This window comes from Xyrauchen texanus, chromosome 14 (assembly GCF_025860055.1).
Source record: "Xyrauchen texanus isolate HMW12.3.18 chromosome 14, RBS_HiC_50CHRs, whole genome shotgun sequence".
NCBI classification, from domain to species: Eukaryota; Metazoa; Chordata; class Actinopteri; order Cypriniformes; family Catostomidae; genus Xyrauchen; species Xyrauchen texanus.
This window is the reverse complement of record NC_068289.1, coordinates 42,338,239-42,361,611: the sequence shown is the minus strand read 5'-3', so window position 1 is coordinate 42,361,611 and position 23,373 is coordinate 42,338,239. Positions and strand designations below refer to the sequence as shown.

At 36.1% G+C, this 23,373-nt stretch overlaps 1 protein-coding gene across 1 annotated transcript in view; it reads left to right on the top strand.

The window, feature by feature from the left end:
* The window catches only part of stk39 (serine threonine kinase 39), an 81,227-nt gene that overhangs the window by 48,981 nt on the left and 8,873 nt on the right, over nt 1–23,373 (top strand). Inside the window, exons 16-18 of the mRNA XM_052142596.1 lie at nt 14,053–14,105; nt 15,394–15,462; nt 15,826–15,890. Of these exons, the coding sequence (XP_051998556.1) occupies nt 14,053–14,105; nt 15,394–15,462; nt 15,826–15,890 (187 nt within the window). The remainder of the gene's footprint in view (nt 1–14,052; nt 14,106–15,393; nt 15,463–15,825; nt 15,891–23,373) is intronic.

Genomic DNA, 23,373 nt, shown 5'->3' with positions numbered 1-23,373 from the left:
TACATGACTTTAATTAACTATGCAAATAGTCCTTGTTGTGAATACTCATATGTAAATGAATATGGTACCAGAAGTAAATCAATAAGCTGTATACTGTATAAACACTATGGTATGAATATGTGTCTGAGGTCTATGAGAGCTTGACCAAAGAAAATCTGAATATTTGATTTGACATTTGATAATATTTTGGATAATATTTTACAATAAGTTTCTATTTGTTAACATCAGTAAATGCATTAGGTATCACATTTATGCTCTTTACTAAAATTGTTTAATGAACAAACAATGAACATTGATTTTTACATAATTTAGAACAAAATCTGTTTGCACCAGTGCAAACCTTCAAGAGAACTTCTTTCTGGCTGCTAAACACGTCTTAATACGAGTGGTCCACATCATCAGTAGGTGTGACCTGGAGCTCCACCTACATTAAGGTCAACAACTAATACCCATTCAGTCAGTTAAGATTAGTCAACATGAAGAAACCGGCATGCAGAGTTATTAGCGAGCTGGTGCAAACTTACCTACATCTGTATGTTCGCATAGAGACATTTTCTAAGAACACGTCATGTGATTTTTGTATTTATTTATTCATGTGCCATCTGCAGCGAAAGCCATTCTCACATCTGCCTAAAGTAAGATATGCCTCTTATCATCCGTCTGTTTTCTGCCCATTAACACTCTTTTATACAGCCATTTTTGCAGTGGTATCAGTGTCATCATAAATTACAATAAAAGAGTGTAACCACATTTGCGCCATAAATGCAGAATGTAAAGATTACAAATTACACTTATACTGCATAAATACTTTAAATCATCATCAAGTGGTTCAAACCGCTGCTTCTACTGACCCCGTGTCAATTCTATTAATAGAGTGCGGCATGTAGACATTGATAACACATTTTCATCTCACTTAAGTTGATGTTTTACACATTCTTGTGCGTCCTCCTATTTAAATGCCGCTCTAATCACCTCCCACAGTGACGTGGCCTGTTCCTGAATGTTCACCATATACCCTTTCTCAGCGGTTTCGAACTATTTTTTCTGTTCTGAGCAAAAAACGAAGAACTTCTCCATGAGTATGCCGTGGCCTTTAGACAGATGATGCTTGGATAAATATACAGACCCTAGTTTAGTGAAATATTTATGCTAGATACCATCTAAATCCTCAGATTAAGGTAAAGTATGAAAGCATACTCTTTTAAAATGCATTATACTGGTCTAAACATCATTCACGTTGTTCACTTTTTTTAACAAAAGAGGTTTTTCAGTGAGTTTCCTAATATACAGATTTATCTTTTTTATTTATTGAAATACTGTGTTAAACCTTGGGATCCTATCATGAAGTGCAGAGAGGCAGGAGTCTATAAATCTGAGGTTTATTGGAATTCAGCTGGCAGACAGAAAAATGTCGGTGTTTGATAAGATAATAAGTGATGTGTTTAGAGGCTTGGAGCGAGAAAGAATGAGAGGGAGAAATTCTCAGGAGGGCTGGAATTTCTAGACATTTTATTCTGAATGCAGATCCTCTTCATTTCTCTTCAATACTGTATGCATAAATTTCAGTGCGTGAGAACCAAAACGTACCCATGCAAATACTCATTATAAAACGGTAAATTCTGATAGGATGAGCCAGATTGGAAGCTGTTATAAAATGCAGATAAGCAAACACCTGCGTGTTTCTTCAACTTTTTGCACTTATAGCACCGGGGACATCTTTATTTTGCCATCCTAACTATTCACAATGATATTGCTAGTTGTATTATCAATAATAAAAGGAAAAAGCTCTTTGGTTTAAATTGATTCATTCATGGACCGTGGTTCCACATGTTTAAAATGAGTTTTCTTAACTTAAAATTACCATGTAATCTCAATGCAAACATTTTGGGCTGAAATTTATCATGTAGAATTTTATTTTAACATGATTGGCAGTGATTGGGCGATGCTGGCAGCTACTTTGAATTAAGAATTAATTATGCTAATTTCTGATGTAATGTCTGTAATGTCTCAAAAGAAACATGATAAACAATTTGATTAAAAACAAATCTGACTTTCTATAGCTTGGAATTATATACAATTTCTCAACTTAGTCCCGCTGTCCTCATATGTTGCCATCAATGTTTAGGAAAACTATTTGCTCTTTAAATTAATGCAAACTGCAGTCATGCTCAGGTTTTAGGAGTTTTTTATTTTTTATATATATATACACACATACAAATGTCACACATAACCTGCACACAGGCAAAAACGCAAATATGTTTTGGATTTGCTTTGGAATGATAAATCCATGTTCATATATTATTCATATAAATGAGCTCCAAAGACTATTTTCTCTTTCTCACATATTTGAGATAATGCAGCAGTGTTTGTTTGCAGAACTTTTCCTCTACAGAAGCTCAGCTCCCTCCCGTGTGTGTGTGTGTGTGTGTGTGTGTGTGTGTGTGTGTGTGTGTTGTGTTTGTGTGTTTGTGCAGTTTGTGGGTCTGTGTTGATGTGATAACAGTGTCCGCAGACTCCTCCCAAGTCCCAACACTTCATTAAAGTGCGCTAACCACACACATACACTTACACACACATATGGTCCCCAGACCCACTATCTAGTGCACAAAGCTCAAGCACCCGAAAAACAGGCCAATTGGAGAGAGCACAGAAGCGTTGTAATTATTCTAACCTTGACATGCCAATGAATGCTTGTAGCTTTCCACTTGTTAGTCCGGCATTACCGCCTAACTCTCAGACTTGACTCTTTGCCTTGAAACTTCTGGTATCATTTGCTCACCCTCATGTTCCAAACCCATAGGAATTACCTTCTTCCAAGCACAAAGAAAAACTGGACCCACTTGATACAATGAACTTATTATGTACATGTTGTTGCATTGTAATTACAATTAAAGTACTTGCATTTAATTGCATTTGTAGTTACACCGTTAACTTTACCCCAAACCCAACCCTCACCCCAAAAGCTACCCGTACTTCAACCCCAGTAGCAGCAACTGTGGGAATTTTGCATAACAACATGTAGTTGCAAAGTAAATACATAGTCTTGTATGTATTTAATGTAAGTGCAGAGTAGTTAAGCCTGCCTAATATAAAGTGTGACCGAAAAACTTTCTCTGCACACATATAATCAACTTGAGGTGTTGTTATCCGGCCTGTTGGCCGTGAAGGTGTTTCGTCTGTCGCTCTAGCTCAGAACAGGCTTAATGGTTTTAGCTGAGATCTGTTGGCTCCCATCACCCAACAATAGGCCGTTCTGCCAATCATTTCAGACAGGCTTTGTGCAGAAATATGATACGGATTTGTTTCTGCCTCTGAACTCCAGAAGAGACTTACTCAAAGCTGTTTATGTGCCGCTAGTGTGTAAAGACGCTCTGAACGCAGGAGGCAGCATTAGATTTGATGCTCTGCGGTGATGCCTCTTTGTGGAGGGTGAATCACATTAGTTGGGTTTCACAGTTCTGAATTGAGAAGGTTAGCTTGTGGTTTTGTGACGTTGTCTAGTCAAACAATCTTACAACCTTTACAAAAAAAAAAACTCTTGTTATTATATAGGGACATTTTGTGTTTGTGTTAACCATCTCTAACCACCAGCTGATGCATTCCATTCCCATCAACATTAGGGCTTGATAAAAATATTGATTTGCTAAATATTCCTATATTGATTCTTAAAATCCTAGGATGGATCTTTTAATTCACAGTTTTTTTGTTATTATACTATAAATACTATTTCAAATAATAATACATTTGTACAGCATGTCACACGTGCCACGTTGCACATGTCAATTACCCAAAAACTGTGTCAGATCAAAAGACCTGCAGCTGAAATCACTTTGGATCGATTAAATCTAAGTTATAAGCATGATTTACTTCTCTTTTACTGCATACATATGGTCCAAGAGTGTTTACTTTAATGATAATGAGTGTGTAATTATACATAAATGTTTGGAATTGATTTTGGAATGAGTTTTTTGATGTTAAGAAGCTGTTAAGCCACACAAATTCACTCTAGTATTAATAGATTCAGTGATGTGCCGCAGGGTTTCGAGGAGGGCAAGAGAAAATAGATGTTTACATTTTCTCCAGAAAATATGAGTGGTGTTTGCCCATGCATAAAGAGCCCACAATATCACATGACGTTTGGACCAAGGCACCAATTTATGCCCGGTTTGTTAGGAAAAGTTGTAAAATAGTGCATATTTTTTGCATATGTTTGCAAAGTGCAAACAGTTTTCAGTACACTTAGATGTGTCTTTATTAGGACAATTTGTGAATGTAATTCACAAAACCCTCCTACCCAGAGGATATCATGCTGTTTTCAGACCCCTCATGACCGCGCAAAGCAGCGTAGAGTTAAACCTCATTAGTGCTGGACATCGAATTAAATTTAATTCCTCAATTAAAGTCTTACTCTAATTAGTTAGCAGCTCTTTAGGGTAAAATTAAGTGCACTTAGGAGGAAAAACGAATCGTTTTAAAATAAATTATATTATTGATTGGAGTTTTTTTCCTTCTGTCAGTGGCTGGTCAGTTGTTTTATTGTTGGTCAGGTGGGTTACGGATGTGCTTAGCAGAGCTTCAGTAATTTGAATTCCTTGTCATGTCACTAATTTTATTTAGACTTTTTACAGTGTGCACGTTCATGTACTGGTAAAAAAATACAGCATGTTTTATGTACTATAAAACGGCTTGTAATAATATGCTTTGGTGATATTAATAGCCTGCAAATTTACACGTTGGTAAAAAGCCTGTAAATCGGCACATTCAAGCGATGCTGGTTAACAAGACGCACATTATGCTGCTCAGTTCACTCCACGAATCTACATAAGACTCAAGTTGCATCATTATTCAAAACTGTTTGCATCCATATGACCAAAGTAAGTTCATAGTCTTCATATTTAAACCTAAAATACAAAGAAATTAAATAAGAAAATATATTTTGCATTAAGAAAAGGAAGCCTTAGGACCATTTAGACAACTAATAATTTTTATGACAATTAAGCACATCCGTGCTCTACTAAATTCTTACATTCCCGTAATGCATCTGGTCGTTTTACTTTTGAGTTGTTTTGCAATTCCCATTATTTTCAATGGTGATTAGATTCTCATTACTGTAAGGCAGTATGTTTATTGTCTTCCATTGGTTGCCCAAACAGATAGTCCTGCCAAAACTCCATTTATTGAGCCAATGTTGCTGTATAGACTGGTCAACATGCTCAAACAAACATGGCAATATTTTACCCTTTTTACAAAAATTCATCCTGAAAATGGTGACTTGTAGTTATCTCAATATTGAGCTGGAATAGGAGATCATTTTCCAACATTTAAAAATGACACCATACAGCCTTACGGTTTTCTGCATTCGTTGACATCTCTTGAGAGAAACAAAGGATATCAGGTCAGTTAGAATAGAGCCGGAGACCCGCCATGAGCAGAAAGTAAGAAAACAGCAGCGAGGGGCTGATTTCCTGTGGCCAAAATCAGCTTGAGCCAGCAGGACACGAGTGTCAAGTATGAGGATGTTTCCATGCCCTGCAGCTCTCTGAGAATTGATTGGCTCGATAACAATGACTAGCCAAACACAATTGCTGAGAATCACACTTGCCCAGCGGCTGACAGACCAGAGTTCAAGCAAGGTGCCCTGTTTCGAATGCTTGTTTGCATGCACGAGTGTCGCAGCTTGTAAGCTCGAGAGCTTGACCCCCGAAAACTGTCAAAACATAACGACTGTGAGAAAATTGGCTGCAAGCTGTCTGTGCTGTTAGTACACAGCCGCTGGCGATATTTGGATCACAATATCCAACCTTATAGATACAGGGATATTAATGTTTAGTTGACGCTTAAACACACAATAGTCATTGAATAGCAGTGTCAGAAACATGTAAGTTTTTATTAAGTTGCAAATATGTGCCCCCTGTTATCGATTTTCATGAGCATTTTTACCTTTTTGAGAGCATTTTTTTATAGCCATAAAAAAAACATGTTTTGTTTCTTCCTTCGGTTTTAGGCAATTTGAGTAATTGATCAATATCTACTCAACACAAACTCCAAAAGTAACGAAACTCGGTACACATAGTCAATAGGACGTTTAGAAGATGTCAGCAAAGTTTTGTACAATTTCACCCCTAGGGGCGCTACAACTAACAAACGGTTATTACTTTACAGCCATTTGAGCGACAAAGTTCAAATTAAATATGCATCTTCTTTGGTTCAAATTCTAACATATTCTTAAAAAATCAATTCAACAAATTAACAAAATTGGCTGCCAAAGGCCAATCAAATATCAGCTCCTTATAACTCGCATTGGGAATGGCAGTGTGTTATGGAATTACTATACACCCGTGGGGTGTCAACCCGAAGCCGCATATAACATTTTGTGACAATCGGCCACACGGTGGCGGTATTATTAGCAAATTCACGTTTTTGCTCATAACTCTGGAACTGTATGGGCTACAATACAAATTCTCTGAATCCACCAGTGCCCCCAATGATATGGCCACAAGGATTTCCATTCCCGCAAGAAAACTATTTTATCAAATTTTTTTTTAAACCTACTTTTTTGAACTCGGCTATTTTAATTCTCACAAAAGTCTTCAGACCCTCCAGACAAAAATGTATCAAAAGAATTTTGATATTTCAAATCATTCTGAAGATATAATCAAATGTGTTATGGACTGTGGTCTTAATAACTAATTGGCCTTGTATCTTGTTAGCACAATTTTCACAGCAAAACTGGGGAAAAAAACCTTCTGAGGCCACATGCAAAATTTAGATTTTTTTTTTAATTAATTTCTCTTTTGGAAGAACAGCTTCTGTTGTTCTTATTTGTCAATTACCAGAGATTCAGTCATTGTAATTCCTTGTCATGTCACAAATTTTATTTAGACTTTTTACAGTGTGCATGTTCCCACACTGGTAACAAAATACAATAAAATGCCCTGTAATAATATGCTTTAGTGATATTAATAGCCTGCAAATTTACACCTTGGTAAAAAGCCTTTAAATCAGCACATCCAAGCGATGCTGGTTAACAAGACGCACTTTATGCTGCTGAGTTCACTCCAAGACTCAAGTTGGGTTTTCTGCATCATTATTCAAAACTGTTTGCATCCATATGACCAAAGTAAGTTCATAGTTATTGCTGCTTCCCCGAATACAATTTAATATGTTAATATTGCGATTGTAGACCGTGTGTATCAACCACACGCCATTTGGCTCAGTGGTGGTGGGCGTGGTTGAGTGACGGTTTGTGAATGGAGAGTGAGATCAGGAGATGAGATTAGTAAAGATCATCACCTGGCAATGATTGTGTCTAACAGCTGTTTGTCAATACAGTGAGAGTTGGGAAGGTTTACGAGTGAACCGGATGCTTACAAAGGGAGAGAGAACCCCGCACACACACCAGTTGTGCCTGTTTCATGAGTGTGCTATGAAGCCAGTTTTTTGTTGATTTATACAAATTAAAGATACCTTTTGAGTTCAAGTTGACCGAAAAGTTGATTTTTCACTCACATGTGACACATATTTGTTAATTGATTGATCGTGTGAACAGCCATAAGTGCTATGGACATTTTCAAATCCGATCTGGGCCGTTTTCATTTGTGGAATTCAATCGGAAACTTATCTGACTTTTTCCAATGTATCATCGGTGTGAACAGCCAGGTCAGATTTAATGTGACTTTTACATTCAACATTCGTAATCTTGATTTCCAGCGTATTTACACCTGTTATATTTATAAACTTTTAAGTGTGAGTCATATCTGTCTAGATAATGCATTCAGTTTTTTTAAGGAAAGAAAATAAAAGTATAGGCTTCATCAGTTGGGTTCAGTGATTCTTTTGGCTTGCTCATTAAATATGTGTATGAAAATATCGCTCAGAAAAACACATTTTCTATATTTCTCAAACTGTATCAAAAGATGAATGCAAGCCAGTCAATGAAAATACGAAATAAATAAAGTTAACTCTTCTTACCTTACATATATGTAATGCCGTTTTTCCCGCTGCCTTTCCATTTAATGGTGTGTTTTGCTTGGAGGAAATATTACACTGTTACTTTATGATTATTTAAATTCCACCATACAAAGGCAAATGACTACTTTATCTATCAATGGTCTTTCTCTCGCAGACATATTATCAAATAGGCATGTGTCCTATCCTGTTAAAAATGTATAATTACATTTATTTAATTATTCATACTACAATGATGAACATGCTGGAGTTTGTTATACGCATGTGGGTCAGTTTAAGAGTGTCGGCTGTTCAGACCAGTGTCTGATATGGGCTACATTTAAAATGTCATGTGCACAACCTAACAAAACTAAAACTCAGATTTTAGCCAAAACAGTTTTTGAACAACGAAGCACAGGAGTACTACACGTGATATTGGAGTGATCTGATCTTGCCTCTCTTTAACTAGAGGCAGAAATATAAAAAATAATGCTTTGTGAACCACTGAACTACTCGGGTATTCATTGAGAAACGCAGTATGTTATATATTTACTGTACTAAAGCATAAAATTATCATAATATGATATCAAAGATTTAGGAAACGTGCTAAGTTGAAATACTGGCTTCTCCGAAAACAATGCTTCAGCCAGTATATTCTACTTTGAAATGTCCGTTCCGAGCCCAAATTTCTGTTTTTGTTTTAGCCTGTGTGATCCCGCCTACTGCTCATTTCCCAATAGTATTTCGACACCCCGACAGAACTGACAGAGTTATAAAAAATCCACATGAGCTTGTTTATAATTTGCAAACAATAAAAACATTGCAAACGTATACATAAGCTGATCAACTTACAATGTAAGGCTCGTCACTTGCCATTGTCAGTTTGCTTGTTCCTGTTGCGTGTCCTTAACCTGGCAACCAGTATGAGCTAATAATTTCTGGCCCTGGTGGACAGAAACCTATAGGTCATATCATATATTTAAAAAATGTGTTTCCCCTGAGGTCAGATTATAATGTTAGTCAGGTTTTGTGCAAAAATGAAATAAAATCATAATTTATTTTCTCATGATAGAGATTGAATGATCACTTAGATTGAAGCTGCTGCACAGAATGTTGGGCTCTCTAGTGACATCTGTGGTTGAGACCTAAAATTAAAAATAACTTGCTTGGGCACATTTTACATCAGTTGTGCTACAGCTGGCACTATTAAAGATAAAACAAAGATTTTATTCCTCCTCCTTGCTAAGATTAATTTACGCCTCTACAGACTACTTTTTATTAGCTCCATAACGGATTTATCGCTGCCGGCGTGATCGTTTAGCTTTTTAAAATCCTTTTTAGACTTCAAGGTCCACTGTGTCATTGACAACCCACCATGCATCATAATGTGGAATCGGCTAGATAAACCTCCTCTTAAATTTGCTGTTGGTGTATTAGCCTAGAGTAAGATCGTATTCCTCCAACGATCACTTAAGTGACCTACTTGAGAGTTGGGGGTGGGCGAGAGACAGAGGAGAGCAGCATCAGTGATGATTGTCATCATTATAATCTAGTGCTAGAGAAAATGAGGCTAATGTAAGTGTCAATCTGCTAAATAAGTCCACTGGGCTCAATAGCACAGCTGTAGCTTTGAAACAGCGGTTAAAGTGGGTCGTTTTGTAGTATGGAGTCTTGACCTTTCAGAAAATGTAATGGCTTGTATGCAGAAAAGCATTATCAGCTCTTTTGTTGAACATCGGAGATTGCACAAGAAATATTTTTTTTTAATTAGACTGAACAATTATTAATTAATATTGTCAAATAATTTCAACAAATTGAGCCTTACTGCAGTGCAGAGGTCACTGCCAAACCAAGCAACTTCCTATATAGCACAACAGTCTTGTTTCAGATGTAAAATACCATTAATTTCTTCCATAGATGAAATTATTTTCGATGCTAACTAAAAAACCTTTAAATTCAGACCTACGATGACCTCTGCTGTTCATTGATGGTAAATGCATTTCATCCTCATTGTTTAAAAATCTTCTTTAATAAATCAAATTACATTTATAAAGCACTTTAAAACTACATAGTATACCAAAGTGCTTTTATAGCGGAATTGCTGTTAGACAACTACATTACCCATGGTCCAACAGAGAAAGATCTACCTATCAGAGAATTGGAAATAAGCGACCGCTCATTCCCGCTCCATCAATAGTTTTCTATACTTCCATAGTTTTATATTAATTTACGTCATCGCAATGTTTCATGGGATTGTAGTCTGTGTTCTCATGAAAGACAGTAAGCGCACACAGCCTTGAAACTTTATCTTCTTGTCATATTTGTATGTATTTTTTGCCTCATAACAAAGTCTATAATGTTGCGATTCACCTCGGAGCTTGTGGTGGCGTAGTGGGCTAAAGCACTAAACTGTTAAGCAGAAGGTTGCTGGTTCGAACCCCACAGCCACCACCATTGTGTCCTTCAAGGCACTTAATTCCAGGTTGCTCCGGGGGGATTGTCCCTGTAACAAGGGCACTGTAAGTCGCTTTGGATAAAAGTGTCAGCCAAATGCATAAATGGTTGGTTTGGTTCATGCTTTACAACACTTTAATGGAGCATTTTATGAAAAGTCTATGAAAGAAATGAATGGGAAAAATATTGCCGGAACCAAGATGGCTGAAAAAGTGGGTGGGCACTGTTGCATTCTGTTGATCAATGCGGCTAATTCGCCTGTCAAAGTTCACTACACTTGAAGAAATTCTTCGCCACCGGAAGTCAGTCGCTTGATATTATCAATCGTGCATACTCCCATTGAAATGACTGTGCTTTGCCCGTGGAATTTCGCCATATGAAGGTAAATGTGACCACGTCTTAAGGTGTTCATTTGGTGATATTTTTAAGAGGGTAACCTCCCAGTTACCTAAAGTCTAGAGAGAGCCGCATGAGATGTTCACACACTAGGTGTGTTTGACTTGAACTGCATTTTGATTTACCGATCGTTGAGATTTGCCGGTTGCAGTCTGGAGAGGAGTTGAAAAGAGCCGTCAAGCCAGACAATTTTTGCTTCCCATCATGTGATGAACCAGTATCAGTCACGGAAGATTGCGTAATGTTTATATTCTTTTTTGCAGACCAAGTGGAATTCAGATAGGGAGATCATTGAATTTTACATAAAATAACCCATTATTCATTTGAAAGGGTTACATGCTGCTTGATGCAGTGCCTGCTGTGTGTACAAGAAGAAAGTCCAATAAAAGCCCATTTTAATACTAATAAAAGAGTCCATACTTTTAATCATTTTGAAAGTTTTTTCATTTTTATGAATAAACATGATATTACTATGACAAACATAATATAACATGACATAAACATGATGCACTGTTATAAAAACACGCTCAAACTGTGTTTTTGAGGTGTCGGATTAAACACCTTGATAATGGCGTACTTCCATACTATTATTTCTGCCATAGACTGAAATAGCAGAAGTAGTAAGAGTAGATTGTGTAGTATGCCATTGCACACTCAGCACATGAAACGCAAGGAACAGGTGTCATGTTGTGAGTCTGGTGGTGCTTGGCGCCATCTCAAGTGTCTAACTGACATGCACAGCTTCAGTTCCGGCGCTGATAGGTCTGCGCAGCGCTGCATGAAGTCGAACACACCTTCTGCATTTATTTGAAATCCTACTGAATCCCTACACCAACCACTACTCTTAAACATAACCCTAACTTTAATCCTACCACTCTCGTGAGACTTAGGCTGCAGGGTTGTTACCTTCTAGACACAGCCCTGAAATAATTGACTTAATTGAAATAATTAACTTTTAAGCATGTTTCTCCGGCTATGATGCCTATGTAGTTAGCTCACTCGGTTTTTGGACAGAGTCCAGATTGCAGTCAAAATGCAAACAATCTTACTGATCCTAAAAATAGGCTCCATAGGTTTTGTGAAATTCACCTAGAGTGTCCACCTACTTTGTCAGTGGTACTGTGACTCATGATGGGGAGCTGTTCATGTCCCATAACTGTAGTGACCTCAAGTCAATGTCTGTGCATATGATTTGTGTCCATTGCCTTTCCCCTGCAAAGGTCAATTTTATGTGGTTGTCAGTCCTTGTTGCTGGAGCAGAACAGACTGTTTGATGTTGGAAAGAACAAAGTGAAAGTCTCCCTCAGATCTCACCAGTACACTGGGGCGGTTTATCATAAACATCAGGGAGAAGAACCAGAGCATAACCTGAACTCCAGGTGTGTTTACTGAGCCCAGATGAATAAATGCTCCATTAAACATCAGGAACAGTCGGAAGAGAAATTTCTATGCGATTCTGATTCACAAGCATTTGAATTAAGTCCAATTTTTATTCGATTATGTTCTGATTCATTTGGGTATATTTCCGCTATAATGCCCATCTTGCTTACATATGAAAGACAATCTCAGCTAATGCTGGTAATCATACAGATGGACCTTCTAACCTGGTACATTGTGAAAATATTTATTTAACAAATTACAGAGTATTACAGTTTATGATAATGTCTATTGCAATGAATACTGAACCTATGTTCTTTCAATTAGTCAAACTCCCACTTAGACTTTTGGGAAATGTTTAATGTTACTTGAATTGCTGCTATTTTTGTGCATTTCTATCTTTATACTGTGAAAATGTAAATAAAGCATTATATTGTTACAGATTGTTTCATTTTCTTCCCTAAAAGGGAAATAAATGCATTCTGACAGGAAAATAAGTGTATGTGTGTAATATATATATATATATATATATATATATATATATGTCAAATTTCAGCACTTTGAAAATCTGCAATTAATTACGATTAACTACTGAAAAATTATGCAATTAATCATGATTATATACATATGCATATATATATATATATATATATATATATATATATATATATATATATATATGCATATCATTTTCATGTTTATTTTGTATGCATAATTTGTGCTATTTACAAGTATGAATATATGGTTAATAATTGCTGAATGTATTACTTCATTTTCAATGAAGTCTGAAATCTGAAACTCCCACGTAATCAAACGTTCAACAACACTTCCTGCTTTGGCCACTGGGGGCAGTGATTTTAATTTCTGTAGACTTTGGAACGAGCTTCCGTTGGCCATGAAATCATCTCTGTCTCTAGTGTCTTTCCAGGGGGCCTTAAAAACGTATTTATTTTTTAATTTTTAATTTTATTTGAATTAATTGCATTATAAATTGTACTATGTCAATTTCTCTTATCCTGTCTTTGTTGGTTTTAAATGCTTGTTGTATTCTTAAGCTTTGTGTATGTGATTTTATTTTTTGTAACTTCATGTACAGCACTTTGGTACCAGTGTATTTGAAAGTGCTCTTTAAATAAAATTGAGTTGAGAATTTCGTTAATCAGAGACCGATTTCAGCAGCAAAACTTTCGAACTGCTGTTGCCGAATTAACAGTTAGAGTCGTCGGCGCAACATAAACATGAATATTACTGAGGGCACATTTTCAGACTTTAAGACTTGACATCCGTAAGTGGTTATTGGTAATCCTACTGGTTAGCACACAGCCAATATTTTGCCAATTTGAGATATATTGATATATTGCCTAAATATCTGAAGTGTGTCAGTTCCACAATCTACTGTAGCCTTAACACAGATGGAAGATTTGCTCTTGTATTGTGGTATGAATACTGTTAAATGACTGATCAGCTTACAGTGTAGTGAATTTACCTTCAGTAAACAAACTGTAATTAACAACCCACTCCTCCTGAAAGCCCACCTGAGCACTAGTTATACATGATCTCTCCTCCAAACCCTTAAAATTATGGAATAACATAGCAGGTTTCCAAAACACAGGGATACTGGCACAGATTGCTTACCGGCATGGGGAAATTTCTCTAGATGATCAGTAATGATTATTTGGTGAGCTCAGAAAACAGAACTCAGCTGAGACGCTTATTTGTGTGTTTACGAATGTGCCTGCATGTCGTGCTCTTCAAACACGCTCGGTAAAATGGCACAGATGGGCTGAGATCGCACTTGGCTGTCTTACAAACAGATGGACATGTGGACAGCCATTACTCACCACAGATATTTCTTCTCTCTCTCCCTCTCCCGCTCAGGAACTCGAGGAAGGAGCTGAATGACATACGGTTTGAATTCACTCCTGGGAAAGGTCAGTACACATTAGCATTAGAGGAAGTGCTTTAGCAGACACTATTCGTAAAACATGGCTTTGAGTTCCTCTGTACTGTGTGGGTTATTTTGCATTTTCACGTTTTCTGATAGCAAAGATATAAGGGAGGGGGGTATGGCCAAAATATTATATCCCAAAATATTGTGATAATTTTATATAATGGCGACACAATTAGGGCTATCGATCTATACAAATTTGAATGAAATGCAGATTAATCAAATTAATCACAAATATGTCCTTATTAAATATACAAGTATACACATTATTTAGTATTAAATATTTGTATTCATATTTACTGGAAAAACAATTAAGATAATTAAAAAATGTAACTTTTTAAAATTATTTACATTTTTAAATACATTATTGAGGTGGATGTGATGGCTTATATATTAAATAATCATGCCGTAATGCCTATTTTTGTATAGTACAGTCAATGAAATATTCTGGAAATTAAATGTTATGTTGCAGTCTAATACTAAAATAATTTAAATATTATATCCCTTATCAATACCTCATAATAATTAATAATGTATTTGCAAAAAATTCAGAAATCCTGTTTTTGCTTTGTCATTATGGGGTATTGAAAATTAATAAAATAAAAAAAATAAAATAATATTTTACCTTAAGGCTGAAACACAACAAAATGTGTAAAAAGTGAAGGGGGCTGAATGCATTGTACATTTAATCTGATTTTTAATTTGGAGTTTGATTGATGCAAACCAAAGGATTAAATAAATAAAATTAAAATAAAAAGTCTTCATATTCATATTATGTAATATTTGAGATGAAGACAAAAGATTCAATACAGTAAAACTAATATTATAGCATTCATCGTTCCAACAAAATTTTGGAATTCCAACAAAGACGTAAAATAGCCAATACGCGATTTTGCAACTATAAACAATTAAATTCTTAAATGATGAATGAAGTTCTTCCTCATCTACATATTGTTTGTGACACATCCTGCTCTGTATTTTCACTCCACTCCATGTTTATTTGTCACTCATGTGTAAATGACATAAATCAGTCCTTCCCACTAATAGCGGCACAAGTATATCTACCACTATATACTGAATGGCAAAACCCCTGATTGACACATTTCCACCATTGCATTATATAAACGGCATAAGTCAGTGATCAGAGTTGTTCAGTGCAAGAGGGGCATTGTGACTTGTTTGTTGATGTTTGTGTGTGTGCCAGAACATGCGTTGAACGTGTTCTGCCGGCTTTCTTGCTGTGATATGCTGTGTGTATGTTTTGTCTTCAGATACGGCTGAAGGAGTTTCTCAGGAGCTTTTTTCTGCTGGTCTGGTCAATGGACATGATGTTGTAGTCGGTAATGCGACTTTTTAACATACTGTCGAAGATATATACAATACTGAAAATTCTGTTGTCATTAAATCACCCTCATTTTCAATTGAGATGGATTCATTCATCTTCATTCCGTGATTCATTTTCATTTAGTGAGAAAGGTTTGGAAAATGTGTCTTAATTTTCTAACTACGTTTTTACCGTATTTTAATTTTTGCATTAAAAAGTTTGAATCTACTTTGCTACTGTAGCTGTTTGAGATAAAACTCAACCTTCTAAACCATTTCAAAGCAAATACAGAAATATCAAATTGTATAGAGAAGTGTTTTTTTTTAGCTTTATTGCTTGCCTCTAATGTCAATGTGTTTTTATACATGTGTTTTTCCAGTGGCTGCTAACCTTCAGAAGATTGTAGAAGACCCAGTTACCTATAAAGTATTGACTTTTAAGTTGGTGAGTATTCATGTTTTAAATGTCACAAAATACTTAAATTATTCGCAGTCATGGACAACCTGAAAAAAGATGGGATTTACAGGCTTAGAAAACTCGTGCAAATAAATTAAAGCAGGGATCCCATTGATTTTAAAAATTGTGGTTTTGGGGCCTAAATATTTTTTGTAGAAAAACTAAAATTATGGAAATTTTGGTACACTTTCTATGATGCCCATATTTATAATTAGGGCTGCAACTAACTATTATTTTGAAAATCGATTAATCTAACGATTATTCGACTATTCGGTGATTATTGCAACGATTAATCATTAGCTGTTAACCGATTATTCAGCTTGTGTCCCGACTTAAAAGGTGGATTAAACATGCTTACTAACAATAAACAGGGCAAAATCATCTTTTAAAAATACCTCTAAATGACATTCACTAAATTAAAGGGAAAAAAATACTTTTTATTAAGTTTAATTCAGTAAAGAAATTCACTGCAAAAAATCCTATAGTCATCAAGTGTTTTTGTCTTGTTTTCCATTTAAAAATATCTGAAAAGCCTTAAAACAAGATACATTTAATTGGGAAGCAACATATAAGATATTTAGACTTGCTTTAAGAGAATGTATCTGAAATATACAGTAAGTGTATTTTGTATAGAAGTGTATTTTTTCACTTGGTTATACTTCTGCGAGTGCAGTAAAGACTTATATTCAAGGTCTGTTCTATAAAAGCAAGTCTAAATATCTTATATGATGATTCTCAGGTTAGTGCAACTTTTTTAAAAGGATTTTTTGATATTTTAAAATATTTGTATTTTTTATATTATATTCAACATTCTCAGATAACAATTTTTTCTTCTGCAGTTTAACTGCTAAAGATAATGTATGTTGTTTTAAAGGAGTTTTAGATATTTATATTGTAAAACAAGCCAAAACAAAAACAAATTAAAAACGTATTTTGTTGCAGTGTATAATAGGGTGAAGACTTCCTCTCTCACCTTTCTGTTCACTTCAATCCATCTTAGACTCACAAAAAACAAAATCTCTCTTAGTAATAAAGCTGTGTAGTGCCAATTGACACACATATTATGACACACATATTATTCAATATTTCACAAGTCATCACGTTATAATCTAGCTGCATTATAATGCGCTCGAGGGACGAGTGTCCCCGTGACAGTGTATCAGCCGGATGCAGTTTCAATCTCTCCCCCTTAGATCGGGACATTCGCGCAACTCATGCAAGAGACGCTGAACCCACAGAGAAAGTAGTAATTATTTACATGATCTGTTTCATATTGTTTGAACTTTAATAAAACTATAACGCATTAAATATAACTACATTTAAGATGTTTCCCGGCTCCGCTTATTCCATAGCGAGAGTGCTTCTGTATTTACTTGTTTGGTATTTTTGCATTATAATTACCTCATACTGCGATCTACTTCACCTGAAGCTGTTTGGAAAGTTAGAGTACATCTGAACTGTGATCTGTGTAATTCTTCCTCTCTTCAGTCAGATGTGAACTGCAGTGCTGCTCTCACGCGTCATCATTACAGTTTAATGTGATCTCATGATACGTCAAATGAGATCAAACGACTATTCGACAATTATGTATTGTGACTAATCGCTTCTGCTCTATATAATGCATGTGTAATGTCTCAAAATATGTTAGAACGTCTCATAAATAATTATCAATACAATTATAAAACATTCCTATTCATAGTTATACCTTATAATGCATTATACAGTAACATAACCAACATAAAATCTTATATGCAGAAGTTATTATATATTATGCATATTTGTATTATACAGTATATATTGTATATTAGGTATGATTTAAGTAAAGTGACAAAAGCAATATCTTCTTATAAACATCTATGATATTTTAAGAGGTTATAAGACATTACAGGTACTCATTACATATTTTCATATATTTGCAAGCATTATTATATATTTTCATTTGGTCTTTAACCTATGCCAAAATTACATTAATGCCTCAAAATGTATTGTATTTTGTGCATCTTTATAAAACGTATACTGTAGTATAAGCCTGATTTGTATTAAATGTTACAAGTTTACGTTATGGCTGTTTATAAGATTGCTTTTGTAGCTTTACTTAAAACACTTTTATGATACCTAATACCTGTATATACTGTATATATTACATTACAACTTCTGCAGCTAAAATGTATAATGCATGATACTCTTTAAGGTATGACTATGAATAGGTTAAGTTTGATCATTTATAATAACTGTAGTTAAACTATATAAGAGAAGTTGTAACATATTATAAGGTGTATTATGAGTAGTTATGATGCATTATAAATATGGGCTTCATAAAAAGTGTTACCAAACTTTCTATAGAGAATAGTTATGTTCAGCTCCTGTATATGTATGTGGCTAGAAATAGCTCTTTGTGATATCTATATGTATACAATTTTTTAAAAAGAACAAAACAAATCCTGTCTAGTAATCACAAACAACTGAGAGGAAATGAAATGCATTGATCAAAAAGTCTGGGATCTTGTCAGGAAAGAGAAAAAGCACTTGTTTTTGTTTAATAGTGTTTATTTTGCGCAGTTTTGGCTCTGTAAATTGATTGTCTATTAAATATTCACAGTATGCATTTCTCAGTCATTAATTCATTATTTGTTGAAACAGCGTCTCTGACAGCGTAATACATGTTCATTACATAATTCCGTATTGATTACTCTGAACACATAACAAATCTGAGAAAATACTAGAAGGGTGTTAAATGATGCCCTTTAATGCTTTAAAAAAAATGACAGAACTGGGATAATCTGGCAGATACATGAATACCCAAATTAAAATGTCACCAAGTGTTCCCGTTAAATGCATACAGATGGAGAGAACGTGTTAGCCTGCAGCCTTGCGGGAAGATACTGCAGGAATATCTTTTTATTTTCCTGTGGCTTTTATCTCTCTGTCGCTCTGTGAAGGATTTTCAACAAGTTGTGTTGATCAGTGACGCTTTAATCCACCTTGAAGTGGATCATGTTATGATAGATACGATGGCGTTTTGCACAATTCTCATGAATGTTATGCTGATATCATCTATGTATGGATATTTGAATGTAACGCAAAGTCTTCGACGGTAGCTCGAAAGGAATAGTTCACCAAAAAAATGACAAGTATGTGATGATTATCTGCTCATCATCATGTCATCCCATGTGTATGACTTTCGTGCTTCAGTAGAACACAAACAAGATTTTTAGAAGAATATTTCAGCTCTGTAGGTCCATACTATGCACATTAATGGTGATCAGACCTTTGTAGCTCCAGAAATCACATAAAAGCAGCATTAAAGTGACTTCAGTGGTTAAATCCATGTCTTTAGAAGCGATATGATAGGTGTGGGTGAGAAAAAGGCCAACATTTTTGTCCGTTTTTACTCTAAATCTCCATTTTCACTTTCAAATGTTAAAGTGAAACTGAACAGGGAACACGTGTGGCTTTCAGATGTAAAAGTGAAAGTGGAGATTTAGTATTTAGTATTCACAACACAAGTTACGGGTTCTGACTAGCGCATAACTTTGTTCAAGTTCACCTGTTGTGTTCACCTGGATATGTTTGATTGAAGTAATGAAACCGGAAATGCCCAACATACAAACATACTAGGTTGTCTATTTGGCGTTACTGTTTCAATATGTTCTTTCCATGTCTTTAATGCATTTTAAATAATATAGAATCTGTGTTTGTTTTTATACGAGTGAGATGAGTAATGAGCGCTGTTGTATAAATATACATCCTCTTTATATTGCCCATGTACTGTATTTTGCTATGATAATATTCCAAACGAACTCCCGAACACATCTTCTCTTTTTTTAATGCCTGGATAATATAACACAAGGTACATTGATATAAATACACATTGAATAATGAACATTAAGGAAAACATGTATAGAAAATAGGATGCATAACATAAAAAGATACTTAAACGAAAATGCAGGCTCAATTGTTTTTTAATTATTGCATATTTGTATTGAATTCAGGGTTTCTTGTGCGAAAAGAAAAAAGAGCACTATCACAGGAATATATTATCCTTGCAATAAAAATAACAGTGAGGTTCTGCAATTCATTTGTCTACACTTTGCTTTTATGCAATATTTTACTATGAGCTAGTCCAAAAGAATTATAGAACCTCACAGCTATTTTTAATGCCTGGTTAATGTAACAGGCTCATTAATATACATATTAAATGTACATTAAGACAAAACCAGGTATATTTTATCTATGAGGTATCTGCACATTACATACAAATTTGAAAAAGAATGTGTTTACAGCATCTATATTATTTATTTACTGTATATTTGCATTAAATTCAGTGTTTTTGTGTGTGAGACGAGTAAAATGTAAAAAAACCAAAAAAATTATGAACATTTACACTGCCTGGCCAAAAAAAAAGTTTGGATTTAAACAAGCAGATACTTAAGAGCCTATGATTGGATCATTATTGCAGTGTTTAATATGTTTCAGCTGGCAAATATTATTTTAACCCTAACTTAACGATGCAGTGTGTCGCTTCTCATTTCTTAAACAACCATGTAGGAAGATGTATCCTGTGGTTGTGGAAAAGATGTTACTGTGTTTCAGAAGGGGCAAATTATTGGCCTGCATCAAGCAAAGAAAACAACTAAGGAGATTGCTGAAATCACTGGAATTGGGTTAAGAACTGTCCAATGCATTATTAAAACCTGGAAGGATAGTGGTGAACTGTCAGCTTCAGTGTGGTCTGAAACAAATTGTGAACGATCGTGATCGGAGATTACTAAAACACTTGAAGTCACAGCATAAAAAATCAACAGAATCAGAATGAGCTTAATTGTGAAGTATGCTTACACATACAAGGACTTTGTCTTGGTGACAGAAGCTTCCAGTGCAAAACAATACAACAAGTATATATTGAAATACGTGTGTGCATGTGTGGGTGTGAGCAAATACAAATCTGTTATATGCTGATAGTGCAAAGGAATGTAATGGCAAAAGAGGTAGGATATGTTGGATAAATATAAATAGGCTAAGATGTGTATTGCACATAATTATTGCTCAATGGGGCAGTTTTTTAACTATCATGAGATAGATAGCCTGAGGGGAAAAAACTGTTCTTGTGCCTGACAGTTCTGGTGCTCAGTAGCGCTGGCCAGGGGGCAACAGTTTGAAAAGGTAGTGGGCTGGGTGATTGAGGTCCAGAGTGATTTTTACAGCCATTTCCCTCACTCTGGAAGTGTACAGTTCTTGACGGGAGGGCAGGGGGCAACCAATAATCTGCTCAGCAGGTAAATTGTCATTTTTTTCAGTCAACCAGGCAGTTATTCAAGTGCACATGACCGACTCAAAGACTGCTGAGTAGAACTGTATCACCAGCACCTGTGGCAGGTTGAACTTCCTCAACTGGTGAAGGAAGTACAACCTCTGCTGGGCCTTTTTCACAATGGAATCAATGTGGGTCTCCCACTTGATGTCCTGTAAGATGGTAGAGCCCAGGATACTGAATGACTCCACTGCTGCCACAGTGCTGTTTAGAATGGTGAGCGGGGTCAATGTTGGGATGTTCATCTCCACTGTTTTGAACGTGTTTAGCTCAAGGTTGTTTTGACTGCACCAGACAGCAAGCTGTTCAAACTTTTTTCAGTATGCCGAATCATTGTCATCCTGGATGAGGCCTATGACAGTAGTGTCGTCTGCAAACTTCAGGAGCTTGACAGAGGGGTCCTTGGCAGTGCATTTGTGTACAGTGAAGAGTAGTGGGGAGAGCACAAATCCCTGGGGGCACCAGTGCTGATTGTACAGGTGCTTGAAATGAATTTAGCCAGTCCCACTAACTGGTGCCTATCTGTCAGAAATTTGGTGATCTACTGACAGATAGAGGTGGGAAAAGAGAGTTGGTTTAATTTAGTCTGGAGAATAGCTGGGATGATGGTGTTGAAAGCTGAAAAATGATTGCATATGTCCAGGTCTGTCCAGATGTTCCAGGATATGATGCAATCCCATGTCGACTGCATCATCCACAGACCTGTTTGCTCGATAAGCAAATTGAAGGGTTTCCAGAAAGGGTCCAGTGACGACCTTCAGGTGGGCCAATACCAGTCTCTCAAATTGCTTCATGACCACAGACGTCAGAGTTCCGGGTCTGTAGTCAATAAGTCCTGTGATTTTGGGATTCTTTGGGACAGGGATGATGGTGGAGCATTTGAAGCTGTAGGGAAATTCACAGTGCTCCAGTGATCTGTTGAAGATCTGTGTGAAGATGGGGGCCAGCTTGTCAGCACAGGATGTTTGACAGGTGGGTGAAACACAATTTGGGCCCTGTGCCCAAAATGACCCAGCACACATCCTCTTCACAGATCTTAAGTGCAGGTTGAGTAGCAGGAGGGTGGGTGCAGGAGGTGTTGGTGTACTGAAAACACTATTTTAACCCCACTTTTGTTAGCATTCTCTTTGGCCTGACAAAGCTGCCTGAGTTTTGCTCATGGTTTGTCATTGTTGAATGTTAAATAAGTCCAAATAGAAATGAACATATCATCACAAAAACTGATATATGATATCACAGTATCTGTGAGCTTGTCCAGATTGGTGTCTGCAGCGTCAAAAACACTCCAATCAGTGCATTCATCTCTGCTTCATTGGTCCAACTTTACAGTCCTTACTACAAGTTTAGCTCATTTAAGTTTCTGCCTGTAGGTCAGAAGAAGATGAACCAGACAGTGATCAGAGAGTCCAAAGCTGCTCTAGGGACAGAGCGATATGCATCCTTTAATGTTGTGTAGTAGTGATCCAGTATATTTCTGTCTCTGTTGGGGAAGGTAATGTGCTGTCTGTATGTTGGCAGTTCACAGGTGAGATTGGCTCTGTTTAAATCACTGAGAATAATAATAACTGATTATTGTTGTTTTGTATCTGTGATCTGATCAGCCAGATGTTGCAGTGCTTTGCTCACACATGCTTGTGGAGAAATATAAACACCAGAATAAACAAGGAAAACTTCCTCGGATAGTAGAAAGGCTTACTGTTGATAAAGAGTGCAGTAGAAAACACTGCTTTGTTTAATAGTGAAAGTAAAAGCATTTCCACACACACGGTGTAACGAAAACTTACAGGATTGGGACTAAACAGCTATTTGGCCACAAGAAAGCCACTTGTTAGTGAGGCTATTTGGAAAAAATCATTTCAATTTGCTAGTGAGCATAAAGATTGGACTGTGGAGCAATGGAAAAAGGTCATGTGGTCTGAGTCCAGATTAACCCCTTTCCAAAACGATGGGCACATCAGGGTAAGAAGGGAAGAGCATGAAGTGATGCACCCATCATACATAGTGCACACTGTACAAGCCTCTGGAGGCAGTGTTATGATCTGGGGTTGCTTCAATTGGTCAGGTCTAGGCTCAGCAACATAATGCGTCATTAAAAGGAAGTCAGCTGACTACCTGAATGTACCTAATGACGAGGTTATCCCATCAATGGATGTTTTTCTT